At 36.4% G+C, this 27,967-nt stretch overlaps 2 protein-coding genes across 6 annotated transcripts in view; both read left to right on the top strand.

Annotated features, from left to right (window-relative positions):
* Positions 1-6,794, top strand: part of ACADL (acyl-CoA dehydrogenase long chain) — a 50,006-nt gene extending 43,212 nt beyond the window's left edge. For 2 of the 4 annotated variants that reach the window (XM_029933922.1, XM_029933926.1), the window contains one exon: positions 5,830-6,794. In XM_029933922.1, coding sequence (XP_029789782.1) covers positions 5,830-5,920 — 91 coding nt within the window. In that variant the 3' untranslated portion in view covers positions 5,921-6,794. Of the gene's footprint in view, positions 1-4,753; positions 4,963-5,829 lie in introns of those variants that run through there. The other 2 variants (XM_029933925.1, XM_029933928.1) reach the window with 1 other exon arrangement.
* A 4,045-nt stretch (positions 6,795-10,839) lies between these two features.
* The window catches only part of KANSL1L (KAT8 regulatory NSL complex subunit 1 like), a 129,938-nt gene continuing 112,810 nt past the window's right edge, over positions 10,840-27,967 (top strand). For both annotated transcript variants that reach the window (XM_029933929.1, XM_029933930.1), the window contains exon 1: positions 10,840-10,944. The gene's annotated coding sequence lies outside the window, so the exon portion shown is untranslated. The remainder of the gene's footprint in view (positions 10,945-27,967) is intronic.

Raw genomic sequence — 27,967 nt, forward strand, 5'->3', positions numbered from 1 at the left:
CATATTGTAGTATAGAGGGAGTATATTTAAGGAAAGGTATTAAGCAGGCTGTGTTGTAGCTTATGAACAAGTAATAAATTGTATCATTTATCTTGAATGTATCCTAGATAAGCTGCTATATAACGATTGCCACTTCAGATAGCTGTGAAATTAGGTGATTAACTAGTTGTTACTTAACCTTCTAATTTCTGTATAAGTCTAATTACATGAAACAGAAGTTGGGGTTTTGATTTTTTACTTTGCTTTTCTGTTTGGAGTGTCATTGTAACTACTGTGTTGTAAATGACGGGAAATAATTGCATATGTTAAAAAAATATGAAACTTTATAAAGTAAAAAAAATAAAATAAAATAAAATTTCAAAAAAAAAGAGCGAGGGGAAAAAAAATATTGACCAGTGGGACAGGTGTGAAATCTTTATTATTTTAATTTAAAAAAATGGACTGAAGATGAATGTCCCTAATCATCCCTGGAGGTTGCCTATATTGATTATGTTTGTGATTTTGCTGTTATGGTTCTTAAAACCAAAGCTCATTCCTTGATGCCCATGTGAACATTAACGTATTAATAACAACACCTCCAATATGGTAGCATCTCTACAGAACAGTGCCTTTGTTGAAAAGATGGTGTGATAGGTAAATAACATATTTAAAATTTAGAAAAGTGGGATATAAGATTATTTGAAATATCAAACATTAGAGGATAATAGATAATCGAAAGCACATTACAAGATAATTTCTTAATTTTTCTACTGAAGTTCCATAAATACTGCCTGAATTTGCTTCTTGACATAATTAGTTACCAAATCATAGTGATAATTTTCTACTTCCATAAGGAAAACATTAAACCTTAAACTTTAAATGAAACATTAAATTATCATCAATTACCAGCTATACCTAAAAAAAAAAAAAAGATTCTTTCAGGTGCAAATGACAAAAGAAACCTAAATTTTACTATAGTAAGCACAAATTTGAATGTGGTAACTTGAAAGGATTGTGGAGTAGCTCCTGCAATCTAAAGAACTTTAGGAACTAGGAACCAGGGTCTCAGAAAGCCTGGTTCTGGGGCTTACAACTTCCAGCACTTACACTACCTCTACCTATTTTACTTTGTGTGTGTGTGTGTGTATGTGTGTGTGTGTGCACGCACACGTGCACGCAAATTGGCCTAATGGACCCTGTAGAGAAATTTCATTACACGGTCTGTAAAAATGACCTTGGGCTTCTCCAGGCCTACAGCTTTCAGCACAATGTCATTATAAGGTGGGGGAAAGGTGCATTATGATTGACAGTCTCATCATTAATACACAGACTAGGGGAAGCAGTTCCTGAAGCAGAGCGTGGTATCATCAGAAGAAAGGGAACAGAAAAGTCTGCTGGACAGACCTAAATCATGCCACGCACAAAGCCATTACGGTCCACTAGAACTAGGAATAGGTTTTAGTAATTTTTATACTTCAGAAAGTAAAAGGATTTGTAAAATAGGATATCTTCTTGGAATGATGTCTAGTAGGTTTTCTATCTATTCTAAGCTAGTTGTTTTCTTTGTCTTGCCAACTTCACTCTTGTTTTGAGTCCCTAAAAGAAGCATGTGTTGTATCCTGGGCTTAAAGCTGAAAGCAACAAAAAGGAATACAGAGTGTGTTTTTTAACCTTTCATGTAGTTTTTATTTCTTAAATACTTAACCTTTGTGTTTTGCTTGTGTGGCTTTGATTGTTGTCCCCTAGGGAGGGAATTTGTCATCTGTATATCACGCTGCGCTAAGTGCTCAAGAAATGATAAATAATAATAATGCTCAAAAGAACAGACTGGACCAACACAGCAAGAAAGCCACACTGTGTAAATAATTAATGAGAATCAAAAAGCCTGAGTAATTTTGGTTTTTAGCTGAGGTTTTTAGAATAATAATTATTGCTATAAAATTATTTTTGCCCTTTATTTCTTTAGTAGTGCCAGTGAAAATGGCAATATATAAAAGAAACTGTTTTGATTTGCTATTTTAAAATCTAACTGCAAATCTTTACTAATCTAGTAATTTTAGAAGTTTATTGTTCAAGATGTGAGATTTCTAGGAGACTTTGTTTTTTCCATATGTCAGTATTATTTTTGGCACATGCAGCATTTATTTATTTGAAGTCATTGGAAAGATTCAACTTTGAGATGAAAACCACCCGTAGGCCTATCATATCTGCTGCTTTATACTAAATGTGTAAAGGAAGTTCTGCCCTGTTTTTGAAATCTCCTTTTCCATTTTTAAGAAAAACTACAGAAAACTTAAAACATACTCAAAAATAATAACGATGGTATAATGAACCGCTAGCTTCAATATCTGCCAATGTATCCCCCCCACTTTTTTCTCATGTTTTTTAAATCAAATCCCAGACTTAGTCCTATTTCACACACATGTATATTTCAGAATAAATACCTAACTGACAAAGATTGATTTTACATAACCACAAGGCCATCATAACCATTTAAAATCTTAAATTTAATCTATAGTCCCAAATCAACATTAAAACTGTCTTGGTTGGGGTGCCTGGGTAGCTATTTTATATGCTGGTATCTGCTCAGGTTGCCATCTCCCTGTGGGTCCTGAAATGGAGCCCTGCGTTGGGCTCCCTGCTGAGCATGGAATGTACTTGCGATTCTCTCTCTCCCTCCTTCTCTCTCTCAGTATCAAAATAAATAGATAAACATTAAACAATTTTTTTCATGGTTGTGTCAAGAACACCTCTTGTAGTTGGTTTGTTCAAATCATGATCCAAACCAAGTCGACAAATTGCATTTTTTAATGTCTCTTAAATCTCTTTTTTTTTTTATAACAGTTCTCCTGTCTTTCTTGTTTCTTTCTTTTTAAACTTTATTTTTTAAAATAACATATAGTAAAGGTGCCTGGTTTTGGTATACATATATACAGTAAATTTGTCTTTTTTGGTTCTCTGAATACAGCATGTAAATAGAGGCATGCAAGCCCCACCACGGTTCCACTACCCCCCATATGCCTTGTATCCTTTATAGTCACACCTCTGTTCCCCTAGCCCCCCAGCCCCCCAGCCCCCTTCCTACCAACCTGTTCTCTGTTATGGTTTTGTTGTTTCGAGACGGTCATAAAAATGGAATCATACTGTCTGTAACTTCTTGAGAATGGCTTCATTCTCTGAGCAAGATGAGTTTAATATTTATTCATGTTGAGGGAGTAGGATGTTCCTTCTTTTAGTGCTAAAGAGTATGTCACTGTGTGGATATACTGCAGTGTAGTCATCCATTCATCTGCTTACTATGTATATAGTGATATCGTACTGTGGCTTTAATTTGCATTTCCCTAATGCCTAATGATATTGAACAGCTCTTCATAAGTACTGCCTTCCACATACTTTCTTTGGTGAACTTTCTGTTCAGGTCTTTTGCCCATTTTGTAGTTGGGTTGATTGTTCTTGATATTAAGCTTTAAGAATTATTTATATATTCTGATGCTGTCAAGCATAAGGCAAAGCCAGGCTGAACAGATTCAGCTGGTAAATAAACAATGAGCTCTTTTTTGGACTAAATTTACTGTTTACATAGAGTGAAAAGATGAGTAGCTTAAAGGTACCGCCTCTTTCCACTCCCCTTGGTCTTTGTGTGGGATGACACTGAACCAAAAGCGGACGAAAGAGGCCATATGACTGTAGTAGGAATGAGGGGCACTCTCTTGCTGCGGATTCCACTCCATGATGAGTGTTCATTACTTTTATAGCTGGAGGTGTGCTTCCAGGTGGCAAGGCAGAAAAACCTCATATCCCATTAGAACCCTGAAACAATGAGCGCTGTCTCAGTGACAGCTTCCTGGGAAGAAAGGGAAGCCATTGAGGAGTGACTGTGGCAACACCTCACAAGTCTCCCATGCTCTCATGTTACAGGGGGCTCACCAAGTATTCTGTCACGATTCCGCAGCGGTTCAAGCCTTGCTCACACGGCCTATGTGTAAGGTCGTCAGTCTCTGGCTCTTCCCCAATGGATACTAGTTCTTTGTCGGATATGTGATTTGTAAATATTTTCTCCCTATCCGTAGCTAGTTCTCTCTCTCGTTTTTTAAGTTTACTTGTTTATTTTTGAGAGAGAGAGAGAGAGAGAGAGAGAGAGAGAGAGAGAGAGAGAGAGAAAGACAATTACAAGCAGGCTGTGCACTGCCAGCATGGAGCCTGATGCGTGTCTCATACCCATAAACTGTGAGATCATGACCTGAGCCGAAACCAAAAGTCAGATGCTTAACCAACTGAACTACTCAGGTGCCCCTTATAGTTAGCTCTGAAGTGGGTTTTATAGAGCAAGCATTTTTAATTTTGATGAATTTGGAACTTTTTTCTTCTATGGATCATGAATTTGGTATCATATCTAAGAACTTTCTGCTCCCACTCAAGCCATAAAGTTGTTCTCCTATGCTTTCTTCTAAGAATTTATATTTTGCATTTTTCGTTTTGGTCTGTGTTCCATTTAGTAATTTTTATAAGGTATGAGATTTATGTCAAGGCAATTTTTGTTTTTCTGCTGATAGATGTCTAATTGTTTCAGTACCACTTGTTGAAAAGAATATCTTTTTTTCATTGATTTTCCTTTGTACTTAAAATTTTAAATTTCCTTTGTAGTTTAAATTTTAAAATTAAAAAATTTTTTGATGGGACTTTCTTAGGAGAGTTTTAATATTCATTCATGCACAAGTCTCATTTCTGGGCATATGAGAAATTTATATTTCCTGGTTATCTTGCAATTGTGCAGAGTCATGTGACTAGTCCTTGCCAATGAATTATGGATGGAAGGATGTATGTGTCTTCCCCATGGAAGCAGCTGTAGAAGTGATGTTGAAGTGACAGAAGATCAAAATATGGAATACAGATCCAACTTAGGGCAGAAAAGTGCTCTGGATAGCTACCTGTACCTGCCACAGACTTTGTGTGAGATAGAAGTAAACTTTTTTTGGTCTCAAATCATTGACTTGGGTGTTTTTCATTACTGCTTCCTAACCTGACCCATCTCGACAAAGATAAATTTCATATGTTCTTACACATGCTATGTAACTGAAGAAATAGAACTAATATTACAATAGAAATGTAACACCAGTGATCCCAAGAAATACCATGATGTTCACATTTCATGTGAAATGAATCAGAATGTTGGGATAGTTTTTGGAGTGTAGTGATTTCTGACCAGCATTTCCAGGCACCCTTCTTTAGTAAAGCATCTATGAGATCAGTGTTCTGAAAACAACACTTTTATCGTTTCACTTACTTATACAATGATCTTCAATGGTTCCACTGTTACTGAACTTTACATTCCTTACTTAGCATCTTGCCTCAAAGCCTTCTATATTTTGGTCCTAACCTACTTTTGCAGATGTATGCACCATTATTCTTTCTAATTTCATCAGTGTGTTCATCATTCTCAACACCAACAGACACAGCCACAGAGCTTGAAAAGGGAATGCAGTTCAAAAAAATCTCTTTTAGGTGTTTTTGTTTGTTTGTCTGATATCCTTCCACCCCCTACCGGCTTGCTACATTTAGCAGCTCTGGTTTTTATAGACATTTTGCTTTGGAAATTGGTGGAAACCATTTACTAACCAACATCTATTCTTTCTTTCTAAGTGATCCTACAGTATTCCTAATAATCCCTGTATTATTGGAGGTAACAATGTGTTCAAGTTTAGTTGTATTTGGTAGTCTCTTTTGCAACTAAATATATCCACAAGACTGAACTGTAGAATTGTGGAGAGGGACATCAGAAGAGGAAGAGAGAGAGAGAAACTTAAAGGCCCTGTTTTCCTTGTGTCCTTTTCCTATCTGTTGCCTGTGAAGTGGATATGGTGGCTGGAGTTCCAGTAGCCGTTGGGACCATGAAGGTACTTTGAGAATGGAAGTCGAAACCGAGAATGGCAGAAGAGAATAATAGAAAGCAGACTGGGTCCTTGGTGACCTAGTGGAGTTTCTATATCAGCTTGGGTCTATCCATTTTTAAATTGTTTTGTTTTGTTGTACGATGTTGCGTTCACTCTTAAGGTGCATCATTATTTATGCATCATTATGAAAGCCTATCATTAGTCAAACTGATACAATGATTTCTTATTGCATCAGCACTGAAGTCATTTCAATTTCAGAAATGTTAAATTGTTTTAAAAAAAGTGTCAGAATCAACAAAATATAAAGAGATAATTAACCCTTTTGTTTTCAAGCTGTCATTATTTTGGGCTTTTGGATATTTCACATGGATAATCTGCATTCTAGCTAGTACAGACTGGTTTTTTTTTTTTATTTCTGTCTACATTTTGGACTCAATGCTCCTTCAAATTTCTGAGTTGACGTCACGCAGAAGCAGAGTCCTTGTTTTAAAAATCAAGTTTATTGAAGTATAATTCTCATACATTGGCATATACCTGTTTTAAGTATGTTTTGATGAATTTTAACAAATGCATGCACCCATTTGACTTCCAAAATGATCAAATTATAGAGTATTTTCAATACCCTTTATACTTTTCCTGGTCAATTTCCCCTACCCCAGGCCAAAGCAACTGCTTTCTGTCATGATAGGTTAAATTTGAATTTTCTAGAACTTTATATAAATGGAATCATAAAATATTTACTCTCTTTTGACTCATACTATTTGAAACTCATCTATGTTGTTCTGTTTATCAATAATTTTCTTTTTTATTGCCAAGCAATATTTCATTATATGGATAAACCATTTTTTAATCTTTTTAGCAGGTGATGGATGTTAGTGTTGTCTCCAGTTTGTGGCTATCGTGAATAAAGATGTTATCTGTATACATAAAGAGTCATTTTTTTATCCCCCTATAGGCATGGGCCAGTTCTGGGCACACTTGTATCCTGCCCTGGTTCTAAGAATCTTATAGCTCTTACTAGGTACCCCCGCCCTTTGCTTGTGTGTTGACGCTGACTAGTGAGAGCTAAATCTATCCTGATTAGGAGTTATCACCTGTCAGCCCTGCTACTTCTCCTTTCCCACTCTCTAAACATGACCATAAAAAGAAAGAATTAAATATACTAGCATATACAAATGGGGAACACTTGCCCTGGCCATGGAAATTTTGGGAATAAATGGTACAGGCTTTCAAATTAGCTCTCTGTTCCATGAGAGGTAGTGGGGAAGGGACTCTGGATTTGTAGCTGGGCAGGTCGGTCTTCAAATCCCACTTTGGCCACACCTTATTAGTGTGAGAATGTGGATACATTATTGAACCTCACGCAACTTTTCCCCAACCTGGAAAATGAATATAAAACTCACTTTGCCAAATGTCAGAATTAAATGCATGCATTCGACAAATATGTATTGGAAACCTTCATGTGCCCGGCCCTGCCTAAGCTCTGGGGATATAGCAGTGAGCAAAGCAGTAAAAAATTTCTGACCTCATGGAGTTTACATTCGACCCAGGGAGAGAAGACAATGAAAAAACAAAAGAATCAAAATCTGTGTTGTTAGATGGTGGAAAGTACCATGGAGAGAAACAGATCAGGGAAGGGAGATAGAAAAGGATGTGCTTCTCATTCCTCCCTGGCTATGAGCTGCTCGGGACTAGAATATGATCTTTTTCCTGTATCGCTAGCATTTATCATAATGTCAGCTGTATATTAAATGCTGCACACATGTTTCCTGAAGGAAGAGGGTGACTGAATAAAAACCAGTGTTGACGAGAGAAGCTTATCTCATGAAATCATTGTAATACTGCTTACCTGGACACTTTTATGTGCTTCCAGACAGGTAATAATTATGTCAGCAAGAATGGTGCCCTTCCCTTCTCCTTGTTCTTGTTGGATTCTGTAAGTCTCCTAGCCATTGTTATATTTTTTCTTAGAAATCAGAAAGTCTTTAATGTACCCTCTTTATAGTAATATATCCTTGGTAAAAAGAAATCTGCATTTTTCAGGCTTTTGCATAATAAGGAATATGGAAAACAATTTGAGAAATGTTTCAGCATGTCAGTTTTCATATTAAGGAGCTTTGGTATTCTACAGTTTCTGGAAAATCAGCATGCATATGCCACAAATACTAGAGTATTGAGAGTAATGTTCAGTGTCGAGACAATGTGCTTAATATTTGGTTAAATGGGGCAAAAAAACTGTGCAGTATCATCTCATACATACAAAATACAGAAGGACTTATGACTGCTTTTCTTTGGCTTTTCTACATTTTTTATTTTTTTAATATTTTTAATGTTTATTTACTTTTAAAGAGAGAGTAAGAGTGAGAAAGAGAGAGAGAGAGAGAGAGAGAGCGAGAGAGAGAGAGAGAGAGCGAGCACATATGGGGGAAGGGGCAGAGAGAGAGAGGGAGACCAGAATTATTAGCAGGCTCCAGGCTATGAGCTGTCAGCACAGAGCCTGACATGGGGCTGGAACTCATGACCCATGAGATCATGACCTGAGCTGGAGTTGGACACTTAACCGAGTGAGCCATGCTGGAGCCCCTGGGTTTTTCTACATTTTTTAGACCAAGGCAGTATTATTGACCACTTCATATCCCCCAAGTTTCTATTAGCTTTGAGGGTTCAAAAACTGACCATGAAAGAATTGAGAAAATTATATTCGTATGATGGCTTATATTGAAATATTTAAGGTCTACAAATTTGGCAGATTGTAGAACTGACTACAAGGTAGAAGAATTAACCTGGAGTATTGGAAACAGCCTATCTTTGGGTTGTTTGATGAACAAACTAGATAATGTATATAAAAATGCCCTCTGAATTATAACTTATATAATCACAAAGCATAATGCCTGTACTATCATCTACAAATTCCACCAGGGCAGGAACTTTGTTTATGGCTGTATCTCCAATACCCATCACAAAACATGTGTGCAAGAAACAGTAAGTATATGAATACCATGTTGTAGTAAGTGATAATTATTTCATAAAAGAAAACTGTATCCTCAAGCCATTTGAATGCATTACAATTCCTTCAGGTTAAAATCTGAATTCCTGCTATTCAAGATTTACTCCATCTAGTTGACATGTACTTTTCAAGCCCAATCATATCATCAACACAATCTCTACTCAAACTCAAAGATACTACCTCCTGATTGATGCCTTCTTTTTCCTCTGCCCAAAGTCTTTAAAAATATCCAGCTCAAGTTAAAAATTTTCCTTTGAACTATCTCAACACTGATTTGACTTAATAAAAAACATTAATGTTAAAAAATAAAACATTTTAGGGGCACCTTGGGTGGCTTAGTTGCTTAGGGTTCCCACTCTTGGTTTTGGCTGAGGTCATGATCCCAAGGTTCCAGCCCCACACGGGCTCTGTGCAGGTGGCTAGGTGCCTGGCTTGGGGTTCTCTCTCTCTCTGCCCTTCCCCCTGCAAGCTCTCTCTCAAAAATAAAGAAACTTTAAAAATAAATAAAATATTTTAACGTCTTATTTTTTGCACTTCTGGACAAAGGGTCAAGGACAACCTTTCGAATATAGCAAATATCCAGTATTTTTTATTTAATTATTTTCACAAAACATTCACTTAAAATTTTTATTCCAATGAAGGTAAATCAATTTCCTGAAACTCTTCCCTTACCCCCTATGAAGGTGCAATTACTGTCGCGCACAATTTTTATATTCTCTGTTATAAATGCAGCTTGTCATAAAAAGTTATTGCAGAAAAATCGAGAACAAGGAGGTTATTTTCTAATTCCCAGTAATCTGTTTCATGCCTTATGCTTCGTTATAATTCCAGTTCCTTGGATTCCCCCTCCCCCTGCCATGATCTTATTCAGTTAATAAGGTTGAAATAATGCCAGTTGTCTTTTTGGAACTAAAATTCTAGTGTGCTTTATTTACGTGTAAATTAGGTGGTTAGGAAAACCCGATGAGAAAACTCAACATCGAATGAGTTATATTTTTAAAAGTTTATTTTTTTAAAAAGTGCGTGGCTGGGGAAATGTCCAGGTCTAGCTTAGAAGTGAGAGGAACTCTGGGCCAGGTGCAAGACTTAGAAATGTTTTTGGGTCCCTGGCCAACTATCTCCACACAAAACCCGGTTTATTTATTTGCGCTACTGCAGTACAGAATTAACTCTAACGCCCCTCAAACCAGCTTTGTGCAGATTTTAAAATGCTTGAGGGAGCGGCTCCTGATTTTTACCATAAAACGACCCAGCTGGATTCGGGACAGGTTTGTCACCCTATTTCAGGGCCTCTCGGGGGTCGTATGGAATTATGACTTTGGGTTTGAGCTCAGAGCACGTATGCAAGCAAATGCAAAGGAGATGTACAGATTCGGCAACTGTGACAAAGCTTTGTTAAAACTTGCCCCTCGAGCCGCAAGACGGGATGGTTTGGACGCCAGGAGCCAGCGCAGCCCGAGCGCAGGCAGCAGGGCGTAATGAAGCCCGACTTTCCCTTCGCTTTGCTTTTCCTGTCACGGTGGTACAGAAATAGAAAAGCAGGGCGGGAAGTCGCCCGCCTGTATTTTTTGGGGGGTGTGTGTGTGCACGCGCGCGCCCGCGCGCGCCTGTTTCCCGCTGGCGAGGGAAGCAGCTAGGAGCGAGAACCAGGAACCCGCCCCCAGGGAGCCGCCGCGCCTCTGCCCTAGTGCTCGGGCGTCGCGCACCAGCCACTTCGAGAACGCTCGAGTCGCCCTGGCAGACCCCGCCCCCTGCCGGGGTTTCCCCGCCACCCGCGCTCATTTGCATGGCGCTTCTCCTCCCCCGCTGCCATTGGCTGGCGTCGCGCCCCGCCCACTGCCCCTCCACCTCGGCAGGGTTCCGTCCCCGAGCCGCCCGGAGCTGCGGGCAGCGGGCGGACTGTTAAACCGCGGCGGCGGCTGGGGCGGGAGCGGGGCGCGCTCTGGAGACGAGTCAGCGGCGCTCCGGGCGGGGGAGGCGGGCGGGCAGCTAGAGATCACCTCAGCAGCCCCCACCACGGCCGGACCGAAGGTGCGGCGGCGGAGGGGAGCCAGGGCGCCCCAGCAGGCGAGTGGCCGGCGTCTCAGCGGCGGGCTGAGTGGGGTGGGTCTCCTCTGCCGGGGACAGCGGCAGCGCGGGGAGGGTAGAGCGGAGAAGACCGCCGGGTGGACTTGCGGGCCCGGCAGCCGAACGGCAGCCCCTTCGCCCCCCGAATCCTCTGGGCTGTTGGACTCTGGGTCCACGGCACAGGATCGCGTTCTAGGGCAAGGGTCGGACCGCAGCCAAATTTAAACGGCTAAACCTAACAGCCTTGGCAGAAGCTGAGGGGAGGGGAGAAAAGGATTGGAGGGAGGGGTGGGGGCGGACCTAGGCGCGGTCACGTGGGGGCAGGGGAGGGGCTTGGCAGGCCTCCCTTTTGTTTTGGCTGGCGCATGCGCAGAAGGCAGAACACGTGGATTCCTGGGGCAGCCTCTTGTTTTAGCGGCCGCTCCTCCGGGTGCGGTTGTGGTGGCGGGTGTTTTGGGAGAGCTCTGAAGCGTAGCCGTCTGTGTTAGATGTGACTCTTGTTTTCTTTATTTTATACTTTGTTTCAGGCATACCTTGATTTGGTCTTTGGAATTAGATGGGGTGGAGAGGAATGTAGAGAATTATTGAGGCATGCTGTTTTCCAAGTTTGTGTCGCTTCTAGGTGTTCCGAAGGGACCCACGTTGCTGGAAAATTTGAAGCTATGTTTGGTAGCAAGAAATGCAAAGCTGTTTTCTGGGCATTAAATAAAAAAGAGGCTGGCTATGCCTACAAGAGGGAAGGCACTGGATGAACCCTCTTGTAATGCTTTCTTAACTTTGAGAGAATTAGTGTGTGTTTGGTTCCCTGCCCGCTCTGCCCCGCAGATCCACTCCACCCTTTACCTCGGATCAGCTGTGGGGCGCGGCGCAGGGAGGTGGGGGATTTTGGAGATTGATTTTTTTTTTTTAACTGAGGGAAGCACATTCCTATTTGATTCCTCAAACTTTAGTCAGCTGATGAGGTGTAAGAGGGTAACTTATTTCGTCTTACTCAAGTTTGCTTAACTTGGTGCTGAACTTGGTAGGAATGTTCATAAAATGCAGGATTGGGGCAGTTCTGTTACCAATTAAACGTAAGAGATACCAATACTGCTGACAAAACTGGCCGTGATTTTTGACAAGGTAAAAGAGGCTCTAAAAATAAGTCAATATTGGAGAAAACCTTGGCATCTGGAATGTAGATTACTTGAGAAAGAGGTATCAGCATTGAGTGGTTTCTGCTGTTTCCAGTTTCTAACTGGCCGTTTCCTTGGGCAAGTCACAACCCCTCTGATCTCAATGTTTGTTTCATCTTGCAAATAGTTTCATAATACGATCCCCGCTTTAAGAGATTGTTACGATCATTAAATACCTTGTGTTAGTAAGAGTAGCTTACAGTCTTTACCAAGCATTACAAATACAGAAATTGCTAAGTAATACGGTTTTATAGCAAAAGTCAGGTTTTTTTTTTTTATAATCCAGCATTCTGTTAGAGTATAAACGGTGAATGAATCATGAAATAGGATATGTTTGAATATCTTTAAAATCTGTTGTAACTATTCTTTTTTATTCTCCCCCACTTGTCACTTATTTACTCAGATCAGTGTCAAGGTTGCCATCATTTTTCTGTAGTTTTAATCTAGATAATCATTATTTCCCTTCCCCAGCCCATCTGGAGTTTTTACATGATTTTTTAAAATCCAGGCCAGTTCTATCGCATTTATCTTTTACATTTCTTTTTGTGCGTCATACGTGCCATTTCTAAATAGCAATTGCTTACTTAATCTTATAAAATAATTTGGAAAATAAAGATGAGTGCAAATAAGAAAAATACGTGTGTTTCTCTCTCAATATGTTTATTTTCCCTATAACTGATATCGTGTTATTTTCATTTAAGTCTACCTCATAAACGTTCCATAGTCACTAGTCTTTGAAAAATTATTTTTCGTTGCTTAAAATTACATCGTGTAACTATCTAAAAATTTCCCTATTGGCAGATGTTTGGGATGTTTCTGATGTTTTGCTCAAGTATAAACTTCACTACAGAGAATCGCTTTTTACAAAAGTCTTTGAAAAAATTTTTCCCCTGAGGTTTGTAAAAGAAATTACTAGGTCAGTGTGCCTGTGTTGTGTGTGTGTGTGTTTAAGGCTCTTGAACATCACCAAACTACCTTCCAGAATGTTTTATCTAGTACGATGCAATGTATCTAGTGTGTGAGCCAGCCTCACCTTATATCTTTGTTCCTCTGCTAGTGATTATTAGTATTGAAACAAAAAATCTTGTTTTAATTTGCATTTTTTCCGACTGGGTTTGTGACCCATATATTTTATTTTCCTAACTTATTGTAAGTTGCTCAAAGGAGAATATATTTCATATTTGACGAGCTGAAAATCACAAAGTGAGTCCTCAGGGAACACTTGCCATTTGGCTGTTAATATTTACCTTTTTGACCTCTGCAAGATCAGGAAATGATTTTTTTCTTTTTTTGGTCTTATTCAGTTCACCAGTACATTGTTGGCAGGCAATGTACCGTTATTGACTGATTCATTATGGTACTTCTCCCTTCATGTGGAGCACTCACTGATGCTCTCAGAGTTGTCTACTAAAAGGTCCAGTGATTTCTCATTGTTCAGCTGCTACATTATCCAAGAGCTCCGTCCAGTTTTTATGCCACTCCTCATAATGACTGAAACTATTTCATTTCCTTTATTCATTTATCTATCTTGTAGGGAGTTCACTTAAAAATTCCATTTCGATCATTCTAGTTTCACAGGTAGCCTTTACTGGGTTATTACTATTTTTAAAGCCTACTGTCTAAAGTTTTATTCACATTGTTCTTGATAGGCCACCTATTATTGCCTATAATATCTTTTGCTGCCTTTAACCTACTACATAAGCCTTATGTGTCATCTGTAATTTTAATTTTCATTTATTCAGTTCTTTTCCTCTCATGTCCTTTGCATTTGGCTATACTGTATTAGATTATAGGGAGTCAGAAAGCGGTGTCTTGAGGTTTTAGAATTGTGTTTAGGATTGTTTACCAGTTGAGTTCCTCAAGTTACAAACTCCAAGGAGCGGGCTGCTTGCAACAGAAGTGACAGCTAATAGAGACTTAGCAACCAGTTTACTGACTTGAAAGCATACCATCTTCCACCTCTGTCTTAAAGTCCTGACTGCATTACAGTACATTAATGGAATACTGTATGTAGGGATGACTCTGAATTATCAATACAATCTTACATTATTTCAATTTAGAAAGGTAAGGAGTGTGTGCCATTTCCACATGATTTCTTTTTATTTTTTTCCTCTTAAATGTTGTCTCAAAGAGAGATTTCAGTGAACTGTGCTCCTTTTTTCATGTAGGATAAACAACCAGCAAATGTTAATAAAAATGGTAATATTGGGGCACCTGGGTGGCTCAGTCGGTTAAGCCTCCGGCTTCGGCTCAGGTCAGATCTCACGTTCGTGGGTTCAAGCCCCGCGTCAGGCTCTGTGCTGACAGCTAGCTCAGTGCCTGGAGCCTGCTTCCGGTTCTGTGTCTCCTTCTCTCTCTGCCCCTCCCCCTCTCATGCTGTGTTTCTCTGTGTATCAAAAATAAATAAAACATTAAAAAAATTTTTAAAAAGGTAATATTGTACTTGCCTGTAGATAATCTATAATGAAAATCTGAAGACTATTCATAATGAAGGTTTTTAAAAATAATATTTTTAGGTTTTTAGAAGCACGTTCTATTTTTACACAGATGTGACAGTTCTCTAAGTACTGCAGAATTGGGAGAAAATGCATTCAATTTTAATATTGAGGTTTTATTAATATTTGTAATAAACCTTGTATTTATTGTCTGTTTCCAGTCCTAAAAGTCCAAGAATTCTCAAGCATGTTTTTCAAAGTAATTAAAAAAAATTATTTGGTAGTAGATCATTCATTAATCATTGTTTAATGACATGAAATTAAACTGAAGCAAATGTGATAGTATATTTCTAAATGTAAATTTCTGGATCCAAGCGGATATACACAGGAAAAAAAAATTTCATGTATATTCCTATGAGTCATGCACTTATAACTGAATAGTAATAATTCTGCTTGAAGTATGATCTGTTTGATGTGTTATGTGGCCACCCAAGTGGCTTTATCTTTAATTAAATTCCTTTAGTCTTCAAAGAGAATTCCTTTTTAGGGATAGTTTTCAAAGTGGAAGAAGTTCCTGCTATAAACATTACTGAGTACAAAGTACTGAGCCAACTGTACCCTCGTCATGCCAATTACTGCGGTGTTCTCTGCTGTAAATTGAGAATGCTTGTATATAACAAAGAAATCTTGAAAACATGACACTTTTATATTTATATCTTCCATTAACTTCGATATTTTTGAGGAGTAAAATTACACCAGTATAAATTCTCTTTACTTCTGTCGTTTTAATTGGAATTTTTCTTTGAGTTCTAAATCAAAAATTTTGAATTTTCTTATACTTTAGTAATATTTGAAAGAGCTTCTCTCATACTTTGCTAAGAGGATTTGTCTTTTTTTCCTTTTCTTTCTCTGACTTTTATAATGGATCAGCTGCTGTCTGAAACACATTTAAGTTTTAACTGTGGAAAATAATTTTTGTCCCTACCTCAGGATTCTCCCTTCTCTCAAAATGCTGTTGGTAGTTTTTATTGTTTTAAACTTGTAGGTGAGTCTGCCTTATTTGTGATACTGTAATTCCTAGTTTGTGTTACTGCAGGTAAGAGAACTAGTATTATCCAGATTCCAGTTGAAAGAGTAAATTAATGTTCTGAGTAGATTTGAATAGGATATTTTCCATGGACTCTATGCAATATGCATACATGTGCTAGAATAGAAATCGTAGTCAAAGTGTGAAGTATTTTAGGGGGAGAAAATCAGATTTGGCTTTTAATGTTTAATGTTCATTTTTAGGAGGAAGGATTGTTCTTCTAATCTAAATTATCTAGATTATGTTTCAATTCTGAAGATAGATTAGATTAGCAAACTTTAATTATTTATTTATTTATTTTTTATTATTATTTTTTTTAGACAGAAAGAGAGCATGTGTGGGAGCAGTGGAGTAGTAGAGGGAAAAAGAGAATCTCAAGCTGGCTCCACACTCAGTGTGGAGCCCAACACGGGTCTCAGTCCCACAACCCTGGATCATGATTTAAGCTGAAATCAGCAGTTGGATGCTCAACTGACTGAGCCACCCTTGCACTCCTAGATTAGCAGACTTTTGATTTTTTTTTAAGAATGCATGCCAAAAGTTATTTGCTATATGTGACTTATATATTGTAAAGATTTGATCTGCCAAGTGTGGATCAACTCAGTAATTATTGACATCATAATCATTATGTACATGCAAGGTTTGAGGGATGACATATTTACTATATCCCATGAGGTCTATAGGACTGTTTTACACTTAATTAATGCTAAATTCATAAATATGTATGATTTATAAATAAAGATTAAATTACTAATGGAAACATTTTGTAGACATCAGGGCAAAGCCTTTTATTTTTTTAAATTTTTTTTTTAATGTTTGTTTATTTATAAGAGAGAGAGAGCACAAGTGGGGGAGAGGAAGGGAGAGAGAGGAAGACATAGAATCTGAGGCAGGCTCCAGGCTCTGAGCTGTCAGCAAAGAGCCCACGGGGCTCAAACTCATGAACCATGAGATGATGAAGCCTGACACTTAACTGACTGAGCCGCTCAGGCACCCAGGGCAAAGCTTTTTTTTTTGTGGTAAATATAAACTAATTTCTTCCTTTTTTTAATTCACAATGAATGTGTTAGATTAAATTGTAGACCAAAAATTAGAATTTATGGTATAGACTTTAGACTCTTTTACTGAATTAATTTGATTTTATATGTAATAATGAAGCTTAATATGGCCAAAATGAAAGACAAAACGTTTTGATTCTTTGTGGTTTTTAAATGTTTGTTACTTAAAGGTATAAACTTTGAGGGCACCTGGGTGGCTTAGTCACTTAAGCTTCAGACTCTTAATTTTGGCTCAGGTCATGATCTCACAGTTCATGAACTCAATTGAGCACCACATTGGGCTCTGTGCTGACAGCGTGGAGCCTGCTTGGAATTCTCTCTCTTCTCTTTCTCTCTGTCTTCTCTATTCCTCCCTCACTCTGTCTCTCTCTCAAAATAAATAAACTTAAAAAAAAAAAAAGAAACTTAAAAGGCATAAACTTTGGCTTGTTTTACTGCAGTTTTCTTTCTCATTGGTATTTTTTGGAAAAAATAGACTATTCACTGTAGGGTTATTTACTAAGTGGATTGTCTGTAACACATTTATAACATTAGCTTTTGGGTTTTTTTGCCACACACAAAATGTCTGGGCTTGGATATGCTAAGATATTTAATTAATACCTATTTAAATTAAAATGTAATTTGAAAACTTTGTTGTAAAAACATGTGAAATTCATGCTCAGGAAACAGTTGAGTTTTGAATCATCAAGAACAGTTGCTTCTTGACAGATAATCAGAATAATATGATTAGTTCTTTCTTTGAAAAGGTACTGGTTTGGTCCTTAGCTTGCAGTTTTGTTTTTTAAATCCTGTTTGCTTTAATATTTTACTTTTTTATGTTGTGGCCAAAAGGAGTTTAGTTTTTCTCTGTTTTATCTGTTTCAGGTTTTTTGAAGTCCTATATATGAAACTCTTAGAAGAGGGGCCTGTTTTGCCTGGTTATTTTAGGTGCATATGAAATAAATGGTGCCTAGAGTAAATATAGTACAGTATTTTAGCAGCTAGAAAGAAATTTCTTAGATTTAGCCTAGATCTTAATGCTTTTTCCCCACATAATTATATGCATGATTAGAAACTGAATAATTAGAAACTAGATATTTATGAGAAGATCAAGATGCTTCTTTGAAAGCTTTTTAAGGATGTGCCTTTTCCATATTTTTGAATAACATATTATTGGTCCCTAAAAATACTAAACAATATGTTTAGCTAAGACCTGTGGGGACTAAAATATTTTAATGGTTGATTTCTGTTTACTTAGGGGGACTATATACTTTGTACTGTCTAGTAAGGTAAGCTTTAATTACATGTGACTATCAAGCCCCTGAAATGTGGCTAGTCCAATTGAATTCATGTTAAATGTAAAAAACACTGGATTTTGTGACTTAGCACACATACAAAACATCAAATTTCTCCCCAAGATATGTTTATATTGATTACAAATTGAAATATTTTGCATATAATAGTTCAGTGGAATGAAAATTAACTTCACGGGTTTTTTTTACTTTTTAAAATATGTCTAGTAGTAAATTTAACATTAAGTAGGTAACTCACATTATATTTCTGTTGGACAGCAATGTTCTATGCTAATATTTCCTAGCCTTAAGACTCCTTTCATAGTAAAAGCTCATGAACCTCCTTTCTTGACACTAAAGAAGTTATTATTTTTTTAAAATTTGTTTATTTTTGAGAGAGAGACAGACTGCAAGTAGAGGAGAGGGCAGAGAGAGAGGGAGACACAGAATCCAAAGCAAGATCCAGGACCCAAGCTTTCAGCACAGAGCCTGAGGTGGGCTCGAACTCAATAACCATGAGATTATGACCTGAGCCGAAGTCAGACACTTAACTGACTGAGACACCCAGGTGCCCCCTTCCTTAACATTTTAAAATACAGTTGGCCCTCGAACAACATTGAAGTTAGGGGTAGTAGTCACAAATCTACATAAGACTTTTGATTTCCCCAAAACTCAACTACTAATAGCTTACTGTTGACTGGAAGCATTACCCATAACATAAATAGCTGATTAACACGTATTTTGTATGTTATATGTGCTGTATATCCTATTACAATAAGATAAGCCTGAGAAAAGAATGTTATAAGTCATGAGGGAAAATGCATTTATAATACCTGTTCTGTATTTACTGGAAAAAAAAAGAAACACACATATACGTGAACCTACACAGTTCAAACCCACATTGTTTAAGGGTCAACTGTAAATTTATTATATTTGATGCTGTTAGTTGAAGAAATACTTATTAACAGTCTGCTTGCCTTGTGCCAAACAGTATTCTAGGATACAGCATTGAATGAAAACATTCAAACCTTGCCTTCATATGGCTTTCATTTTAGTGGGAAAAATACATAAGTAATTTTTAGTAAAAATTTTTAGATGAACTATTATTGTAAGTATACTATTAATTGTATATAACTTAATGTAATTTTAATAACTGCTTCATTTATCTGGTGACATATGCTATCTAATTTACTTTTGGCATTTGTCTTGTGTGATGTTCTCTGAACTTCTGGATCTGTAGTTTGATGTCTGACATTAATTTGGAGAAATTCTCAATTGTTACTCAAATAGTTCTTCTTTTTCATCTTTGCCTTCTGGTATTTCCATTACATGTAAACCCATTTTGTAGTTGTCCCACAGTTCTTGGTTATTCCATCCCTGGGTTTTGTTTTGTCTTGTCTTTTTTCTCTTTGCTTTTCACTTCTGGAAGTTTCTGTTGACGTATCCTCAAGCTCAGAGATTCTCTTCTCAGCCATGTCCAGTCTACTATTGAGCCCTCAAAGGCATTCTCAGTTATGTTACACTGTTACTGATTTCTAGCTAATTCCTTTTTTATTCTTTCTTAGAATTTCCATCTCTTTGCGTATATGATGCATCTGTTCTTGCATGCCATCTACTTTTTTCCTTTTTGCTCTTAGCAGATTAATTATAGCTTGTTTAAGTTCTTTTAAATTTACAGTTTCATGATTCCAACATTCCTACCATATCTGAGACTGGTTCTGATGCCTGCTCTGTCTCTGCAAATTGTTTTTTATCCTTCAGTATACCTTATAATTTCTTGTCAAAAAGGGGACATAGTGTATTGGGTAAAAGGAACGCCAATAAATAGGCCTTTAGTAAGATGTTGGGGAAGCATTCTGTAGTCTGATGATTAGGTCTGTCTTTTTGGATGCCTGTGCCCCTGGGCTGTGAACTGTAAAAATGCTTCTTAGTTTTTTTTTTCCTCTTAGGTAGGACGGATGGCTCGAAGGCTCTGGGGTTTATTCCCAGGTTTATAAGCAGGTTTATTCCTGCTCTAGAGCTCTTTATTGTCTTTTTTCCTAGGAAGGCTCTTACCCCTGAATCTTGGTTGGCTTGTTATTGTCATTTCAGGTCTCAGAGCAGATGTCACCAACTCAGAGGCCTCTGTTCATCTACAGATCTGAATTAACTCGTGTCCTAATGTCAGCAATCTGTATCACTGTTTAATTTTTTATAAAAGTACTATGGAATACTTATTTGCTTGTTATTTTCTTATTTGTATATTTATTCTTTATCTACCATTTGCTAGAATGTAAGCTCTGTGAGAATAGAAAACTTATTTTTCATGTTCACTGTTATCTTTCTAGTAACTGGGATGGTATCTGTTACATATTGCTCATAAATGTGTATTGATTGAATTGTTGAATGTTTGTTTTTAGGTTGAATATATATTAAGTGGAGGTTAAAAATCTTGCTTCTACCAAAAATAGACAAAATTCTATTTATGACTCAAAGTTGGCCATTTCATCATTTTCTGCTTTTAAAAAGTCAACTTATTTCTTTTTTTTAACTTGTTTATTTCTGTAACCTTTTGAAAGTTTTTATTTTGTTTTGTTTTTAAAAGATGAAATTGGTTTTCAGCTGCCATTCACAAGCACTTCTCTATAAACAACATGTGGTATGGACAGATTTTATATTCAGATGAAAAGCAGATAACTTGTAGCTAGACTTATAGACTTCTGAATACTGGATATACCTTTAAGTGCTATAAAATAATTGTGGTCATGTGGAATACAGCTTGTGGAACTAATTTTTTTTAATGTGTTCAACATTATTTATACTTGATATTTTTAAGTTTTAAAATTTTTTTCCCTTAAGAGAAAAAGCAACCATCATCAAAACTCTGTGCAAGCACAAAAACATTAGAAATACATATCATTCCAAAATAGTTGCAGGAAAATTATGCCTATAGAGTTTACACCAACACATTGTAGTGTATGCATTCCCAGAGGGAAAAAAAGCTACAGTATGTTGAACATTTGACTGCCACCCATAGTGTGAAAACTCAAGAACTTGGACTTTTGGGACAAATCAGCATAGTCACCATCACCATACTATTGGTTGAATAGTAATGGTTGAAACCATTACTTAGAGTTCACGTCAATGGTGACTCCTTATCTTTCAGGAGTATGCACATATGATTTCTACTAACTTGAACATTTGTCTTCTGCATATATATATCAGAGACTCATAAGTTATGTTTTAAATAATTTCCTGTTTATTTTTTTAGTATTTTAATTTTGAGGAAGTCTAGTTTATGATTTTTTTCTTTATGAATAATGTTTTTGGTCTTCTATCTAAAAAGCCTTTGTCTAACCCAATATCAAAGATTTTCCTCTGTGTATTTTTCTACAAGTCTTGTGGTTTTAAGTTAACTTTTATGTCTGTGATCCATTCTATTGGAAGTGACCATTTTTATCTAACATATATGAGGTACAGGTTAAATTTCAGTTTTTTGCATATGGTTGTCTTATTGCTCCAGAACTATTTGTTTAAAAAAACTAGTCTTCTTACATTGAATTGCCATTGCATCTTTGTTAAAAGATGTGTGTGGGTCTTTTTTTGGAGCTATTCTTTCTATTAAATGTTCATTCTTTTGCCAGTGTCATACTTATTTTGACTACTGTCGTTGAATTGGTAGTTTGGATCCTTTAGCTTTATTCTTTTTCTTGTTTTAGTTTCTAGTTCCATGCCTTTTCCAGTATATTTTTGAATCAGCTTGTTAATATCATCAACAAATTCTGCCAAAATTTTGATTGAAATTGTAGAGATAAATTTAAGAAGAATTCACACAATAGTGAATTAACTAACACATAAACACAGTGTATCACTCCCCTTTATTTAGGTCTTCCTTGATTTTTTATTGATGTTTTTTTATTTCTAATTTTTCATTTTAGAAATATAAATGATGTTCATATCTTGACCTTATTTCTGCTACCTTAGTAAACTCATTAGACCTGGAAGCTCTTTGTATAGATCACTTGGGATTTTCTATGTAGAAAGTCATTTCATCTGTGAATAGAAACAGTTTTACTTTTTTTTTTTCTAATACGTGTACCTTTTATTTCTTTTTTCTTCATCTATTCCACCAGCTAGGACCAATAATATGGTGATGAATAAGAGTGGTGATAACAAACACCTTGATTCAATCCCAGTCATAGGGCAAAGGCTTTCAGTCTTTCATCATTGATAGTAAAGTAATGCTTAGGCTTTTGTGTAGATGTTCTTTACGCAATTCTCCTTTTCTTAATCTATTATTTTGAAAATAATAATTAAAATAGGTGTTGTTACTATTTATTACTACCTAAATCTTGGAACATAGTTCAAAATCATGTCTCACTTGTTTATTAAAGCAGTCAAAATGTCTGACAATTTTTGTGTACAAGGCATTGTTTTAAGTGCTAGTGAATAGAACATTGACAAAAATATAGTTCTCTTAAAGTCCTCACTAGAATGTAATAAAATAGTAGGTAGTAATTAGTGTTATCAGGAATAATAAACAGTATGAGGAAAGGGAGTGGCATGAATTGAGGGGCTAAAATTACTTAACATATATTAGTCCAGTCAAGACTCTGATAAGGTGATTGTTGAGGACAAATATGAATGGAGGGAGCCAGCCATTTTATCTGTGGAAAATTGTTCCAGGCTAAGAAAAGTATAAGTACAAAGTGCCTGAATCAGGGACTTTCTGGTGTGTTTCAAGAATAGCAGAGACCAATGTTATTGGATTGTAGTAGTCCAGGAAGAGAGCTGTAGAATATGAAGTGTTCAGGGATCTGATAATGTAGAACTTTGTAGATCAGAGAAAGGGTGATTTTGGATTTTATTCTAAGTGTAATGGTAACCACTTATTTATCCACCAGATATTTATTGAGCACCTGCTGTATGTCAGATAATTTTTCATGATGATAAACAAACCTACCTTAGAGATATTGTGGGTTCAGTTCTAGACCCCAAAATAGAGCAAATACTGCAATAAAGCAAGTCAAATGAATTTTTTGCTTTTCAGTGCATACAGAAGTTATGTTTTTACTATACTGTTGTCTATTAAGTATGCAATAGCATTATGTCTGGAAAAAAAAACAATATACAGTTGGCCCTTGAACAACATAGGTTTGAACTGTGTCCACTTAAAGGCAGTATTTTTCACGAAATATAGTATTGTAAATGTGTTTTCTTTTATGATTTTTTAGCACGTCCTTTTCTCTAGCTTTAGTGTAAGAATACACTATATAACACATATAACATGTAAAATGTGTTAATTGACTATATTATTGGTAAAGTTTCTAGTAAAGTTTTGGAAGAGTCTAAGTTAAATATGGATTTTCAGCAGTGTTGGTGGTTGGCACCCCTTCCTGCCTTGTTGAAGGGTCAACTGTACATACCTGAATTAAAAAAATAGTTTGTTGCTAAAAACTGTCATCTGAACTTTCAGTGAGCCATAATCACCAATCAAGATCAACATTACAAATATAATAATAATGAAAAACTTTGAAATATTGTGAGAATTATGAAAATGTGACACAGACATGAAGTGAGCATATGCTTTTGGAAAAAATGGCATTGGTAGACTTTTTTGATGTGGGGTTACCAAAACATTCACTATGTACAAAAGGCACAACCTGTGAAGTGCAATAAAGTGACGTATGATGAAATGAGGGATGTCTGTGGTAGTTAACAAAATAGTCATAAATCCAAGCCTTGATAGATCCTTAGAAATATTAGTGGTAAATGTAGTTTATGTAATATGGAGGAAGTCAGAAGTGGTAAAATTAAAATAATCAAGATGTATTGTTAGTGTGTAATGATTGCATATTTAAATAATTTAAAAAATTAGATTAAATGCACTTCTGTGTTATGATAAAACTAAACATTAAGTGAGATTTATTCCAGGGATAGAAGAGTGGTTCAATATTTGCAAATCAATCCTTATGACACATCACATTAAAAAAAATACACAAACATAATTTAATCTCTTATTTACAGGAGATGTCTATTTGGATGCCAAGTAGAAAGACTTTAGGCTGAGAATTTTATAAGGATACACTTGGGAATAGAATATAGAAGCACTTTCTGGAAATCCTAGAATTGGAAGTGTGATATGGGTGGGGCTTCCAGAGACTAGAACCCAAAGTCTTCATATCCAAGTGTATTAGTTACCTATTGCTTTGTAACAGTTTAGTATCTTTTTCACAGCTTCTGTGGATCAGGAATCTATGTATGGCTTAGCTGGGTGCTTCTGGCTTAAGATTTTGCACAAGTCTGTGTGTTGGCTGGTGTGTTGGCTGGTTTTTCCATCATCTGAAGGCTTGACTGGGGAAGGATCTATCTCTCAGATCACTCACAACTGTTGGCAGGCTTTGGGTAGTCATTACTTTTGGTTGGAGACATTAGTCCTTTGCCATGTGGGTCTTCCCAGCTCAGAACATGGCAGCTGGCATTCCAGAATGAGGGTGACAAGGTGAAAGTTACGGTCTCTTTGTAACCTAATCTCAGAAGCACTATCCCATCACCTCTCCTGCATTGTTTGCTAAAAGCAAGTCACTAAATCTAGTCCATACTCCAGCAGAAAGGGCATGAATACCGGGAAGTGGGGATTATTAAGATCATTTTAGAAACTGGTAGATACTACCAAGTAAACCCTAGAGATTTCACGAGGGTTTTTTTGTGTGTGTTTTATTCTAGTTCTTTACCATAAATGTGTCTTAGCCAGTCAAAATCTTATTTCTTTTTTGCTACCAACCCTAGTTCTTAACTATTAATCTCTTTACTTTTTACCTCTTCTTTTTAGTTTTCCCCTTATATTTAGTTTATTGAGGGCCTAAGATGAACTCTGCTGCCTCGTGACATTTCTGCCCCTGCTGCTAGTCACTTTGGTTATATTTCTAGCACCTGTTCAAAGTAAGAGAGAAAAGGTGGGGAGTGAGGAGATGGAGTATAGTATCTTTTGAATATGACTACCTCATCTGTGATTAACACAGTTTTCCTTAGAGAGCAGTGTAGTTATCTAAATACTGTTGTTACTGTTTATAGATTAGAAGATAATAGGACATTTCTCATAAAATTAGTAACTTAGAGGTATATAGACTTTGGGGTCTACGTGTTTTGAGACATTACACAGGAAAGAGTAAAAAGAGCAAACACACTTGAACTCACAACCTCAAGAGTTGCATGCTCTACTCACTGAGCCACCAGGTGCCCCCAAACCTCTATATTTTTATTCCATAGAATTAACAACCATTAACATTTGTTCATTTTGCATTTAAGTCTTTTTCCTCCAAGTGCTGTAGTTTGTAGTTGAAACTCAACTTCTCTTAAACCATCACTTTTAGTTCTGTTTCATGGAAGTTATCTGATGTGCAACACTATTACAGATTTGGTGGGTATTTTTATGGTTCATTTTTTATTTTGTAAACACATAAATGCACACACACTTAACATATATATGGTGTGGTCTTGTGTTTGTATTTTTTTCCCGAATCAATACAAGTTTTTTGTATTTGCATTTTTAAAATATCTCAAGTCTAAAATACATCTGGCATCTTACTGTTTCTATAGTGGCACAACTTAGATCTTATTTATCAGCCTGGTAAAATTTCCTTTTTCAGAAACAATAGATACCATCCAAGAATTTTTTTTTTTTGATATCTTTGTTTTTCATTGTTGTGGCTTGTTGAATCAAAGCAGCTGAGTTTGATACAAGTTCAATGTCATTTTTTTCAAGAATTAACTCCTCTATTCTGAACAAGTAGCTCCTGGTCTCATCCAGACCCTGTGAATGTATTTTCACCCAAGAAATTTTGGATTTCAACAGGAGACCCATTTTTCTGAATAACAGTGTTGATGGGGAAGTGAGAATACACAGACCTCATCTTGGAAGCCCAGGGTAATACCCTTGATCATGGCTAGAGATAGTGGGAACAGTAGCCAGTTCTTTTCTATTTCTCCACCATTTGTCAGCTCAGAGCCTCTTCTTTTTCTTTCCAAGGAGACTGAGTTCTACATTGATGTAATTGAAGTTCCTTTGCAGGGTTCCTCTGGAACCCTTCACAATAACAGTGTGTCTCTTCAGAGTGACATCAATATTTTCTTGAATGTCGACAGTTTGATTACAGAGAATGATTTTCTTTTTTTTTTAATTTTTTTAAATGTTTTATTTATTTTTGATACAGAGAGAGAGACAGAGCATGAGAGGGGAAGTGGCAGTGAGAAAGACACAGAATCAGAAGCAGGCTCCAGGCTCTGAGCTGTCAGCACAGAGCCCGATGTGGGGCTTGAACCCATGGTGAGATCATGACCTGAGCCGAAGTCGGAGGCTCAACCGACTGAGCCACCCAGGCGCCCCTGAGAATGATTTTAATTCTCACAATAGATATAGCAGAGAGAGCTTGGGTTTGTATTATATTTATTTGGTAGCATATTATATACTGTAGCATTCTTTTGTTTTTAATTTTATACTCTTTAAGATTTGTGTGTATTGATATATATAGATTTAGATCATTTTAATTGCATTTCATTGTGCTTTATTATGCATCCTCTTATTGTTAGATATCCAGGTTGCTTTGAAAGAATATTTTGCTGTTAGAAACACTGCTGTTTTCTGCCCTTGTGACAAATACATTTTCTAAATTGTCAAATTTTGACTCAATTTATAGTCCAGATAGATGTGAGAAATCTTACTTATCCATGTTGTCATAATAACTGATATGTCAGATTTAAGACATTATTTTCAATTTAGTGATTGGAAAACTTTTGGTCTTTTGCTTTATTAATCTATAATTCCTTCATTACTAGTGAGATTGAAAATGTGTTTAATGACCATTTGGATGTCATCTGTGAAGTGTCTAGTTTCCTCATTTGTAGAAGTTCTATATGTATTCTGGATATGAATCCTTTTCTATAATATATGTTGCCAATATATTTTCCTAGACTATAACTTGCTTTTAAGCCTGTGTTTCTTTTTTTGTTTAACTGCATTAAAACTTTCATGCCTTTTTACCTTTCATCACTTTTGCTAGTCTTTGTAAAGGATTCCCTATTGGTTTTGCGTTCTTATATAGGAGTGAAGGGTATAGAGTTAACAGCTAGCACCTGGGGACATGCACTATGGGAGTGTGGCCGTTTAAATGACTGTTAACTGTCTTGCATTGAAACAAAAATTATGGAGTATCATTGCAGAGTATCTTATAAAACTCATAATTTTTAGTGATATACAGATTTTTTCATTATTCAGTCTTCATAATTTTCATTGGTATAGGATTAACTTTTTTAATGAATCAGATTGTATGGGTTACGCTTTTTCTTTTGACAAGATACAATGAAATTTGTTTAATTATAGGATTAATCTTTACTAGTCATCTAGAGTCCCCACTATGTTCCAGGAAGGAGTAACAGCTTTTATAATTATAACTGATGACTCTACATTGTGAAAAGGGAAAAAAAATTATTACAGATGCTTTTCATGAAAAATATTTGCATATTGCTGATCATGCAAGTTTTTGCTATCAAACTATTTTTAACAGTTGTGAAATTATATAAGTATTTATTTGTAGTTCAGTTACTTACATCTTTCAACATTATTTAGCTTATTTTAGTTAATCTTTATACTGTTCAGATTATGAAATTTAAGTTGAGAAATGGAGGTTTTGAGCACTTTATTTTATAAAGATAAGTAATTTTTACTTTGGCAGAAAGTATGAGATTAAGTCACATTTTCGAATATAAGTCCCCAATTCCAGGTTGGAATTTTTTTTTGCCTTTTGCTAAACATTGTCCAAAAAACAAAAAGAAAAGAGAAAAAAGGAGTCCTGAGGCATGTCCACAAGCATTTGTCTAACACGTGCTAGGTAATGTGCAACCTTAATTGGAGTTTTTGGAACTGGGCCCCATAGTTTAGTCTTTGTTGAATTCCTTATGAATTAGGAAAGAACAGAGATATTATTAGGAGCTGGGAAATTAATGAGGGATTTGGTTTAAT

This window comes from Suricata suricatta, chromosome 3, assembly GCF_006229205.1.
Source record: "Suricata suricatta isolate VVHF042 chromosome 3, meerkat_22Aug2017_6uvM2_HiC, whole genome shotgun sequence".
NCBI classification, from domain to species: domain Eukaryota; kingdom Metazoa; phylum Chordata; class Mammalia; order Carnivora; family Herpestidae; genus Suricata; species Suricata suricatta.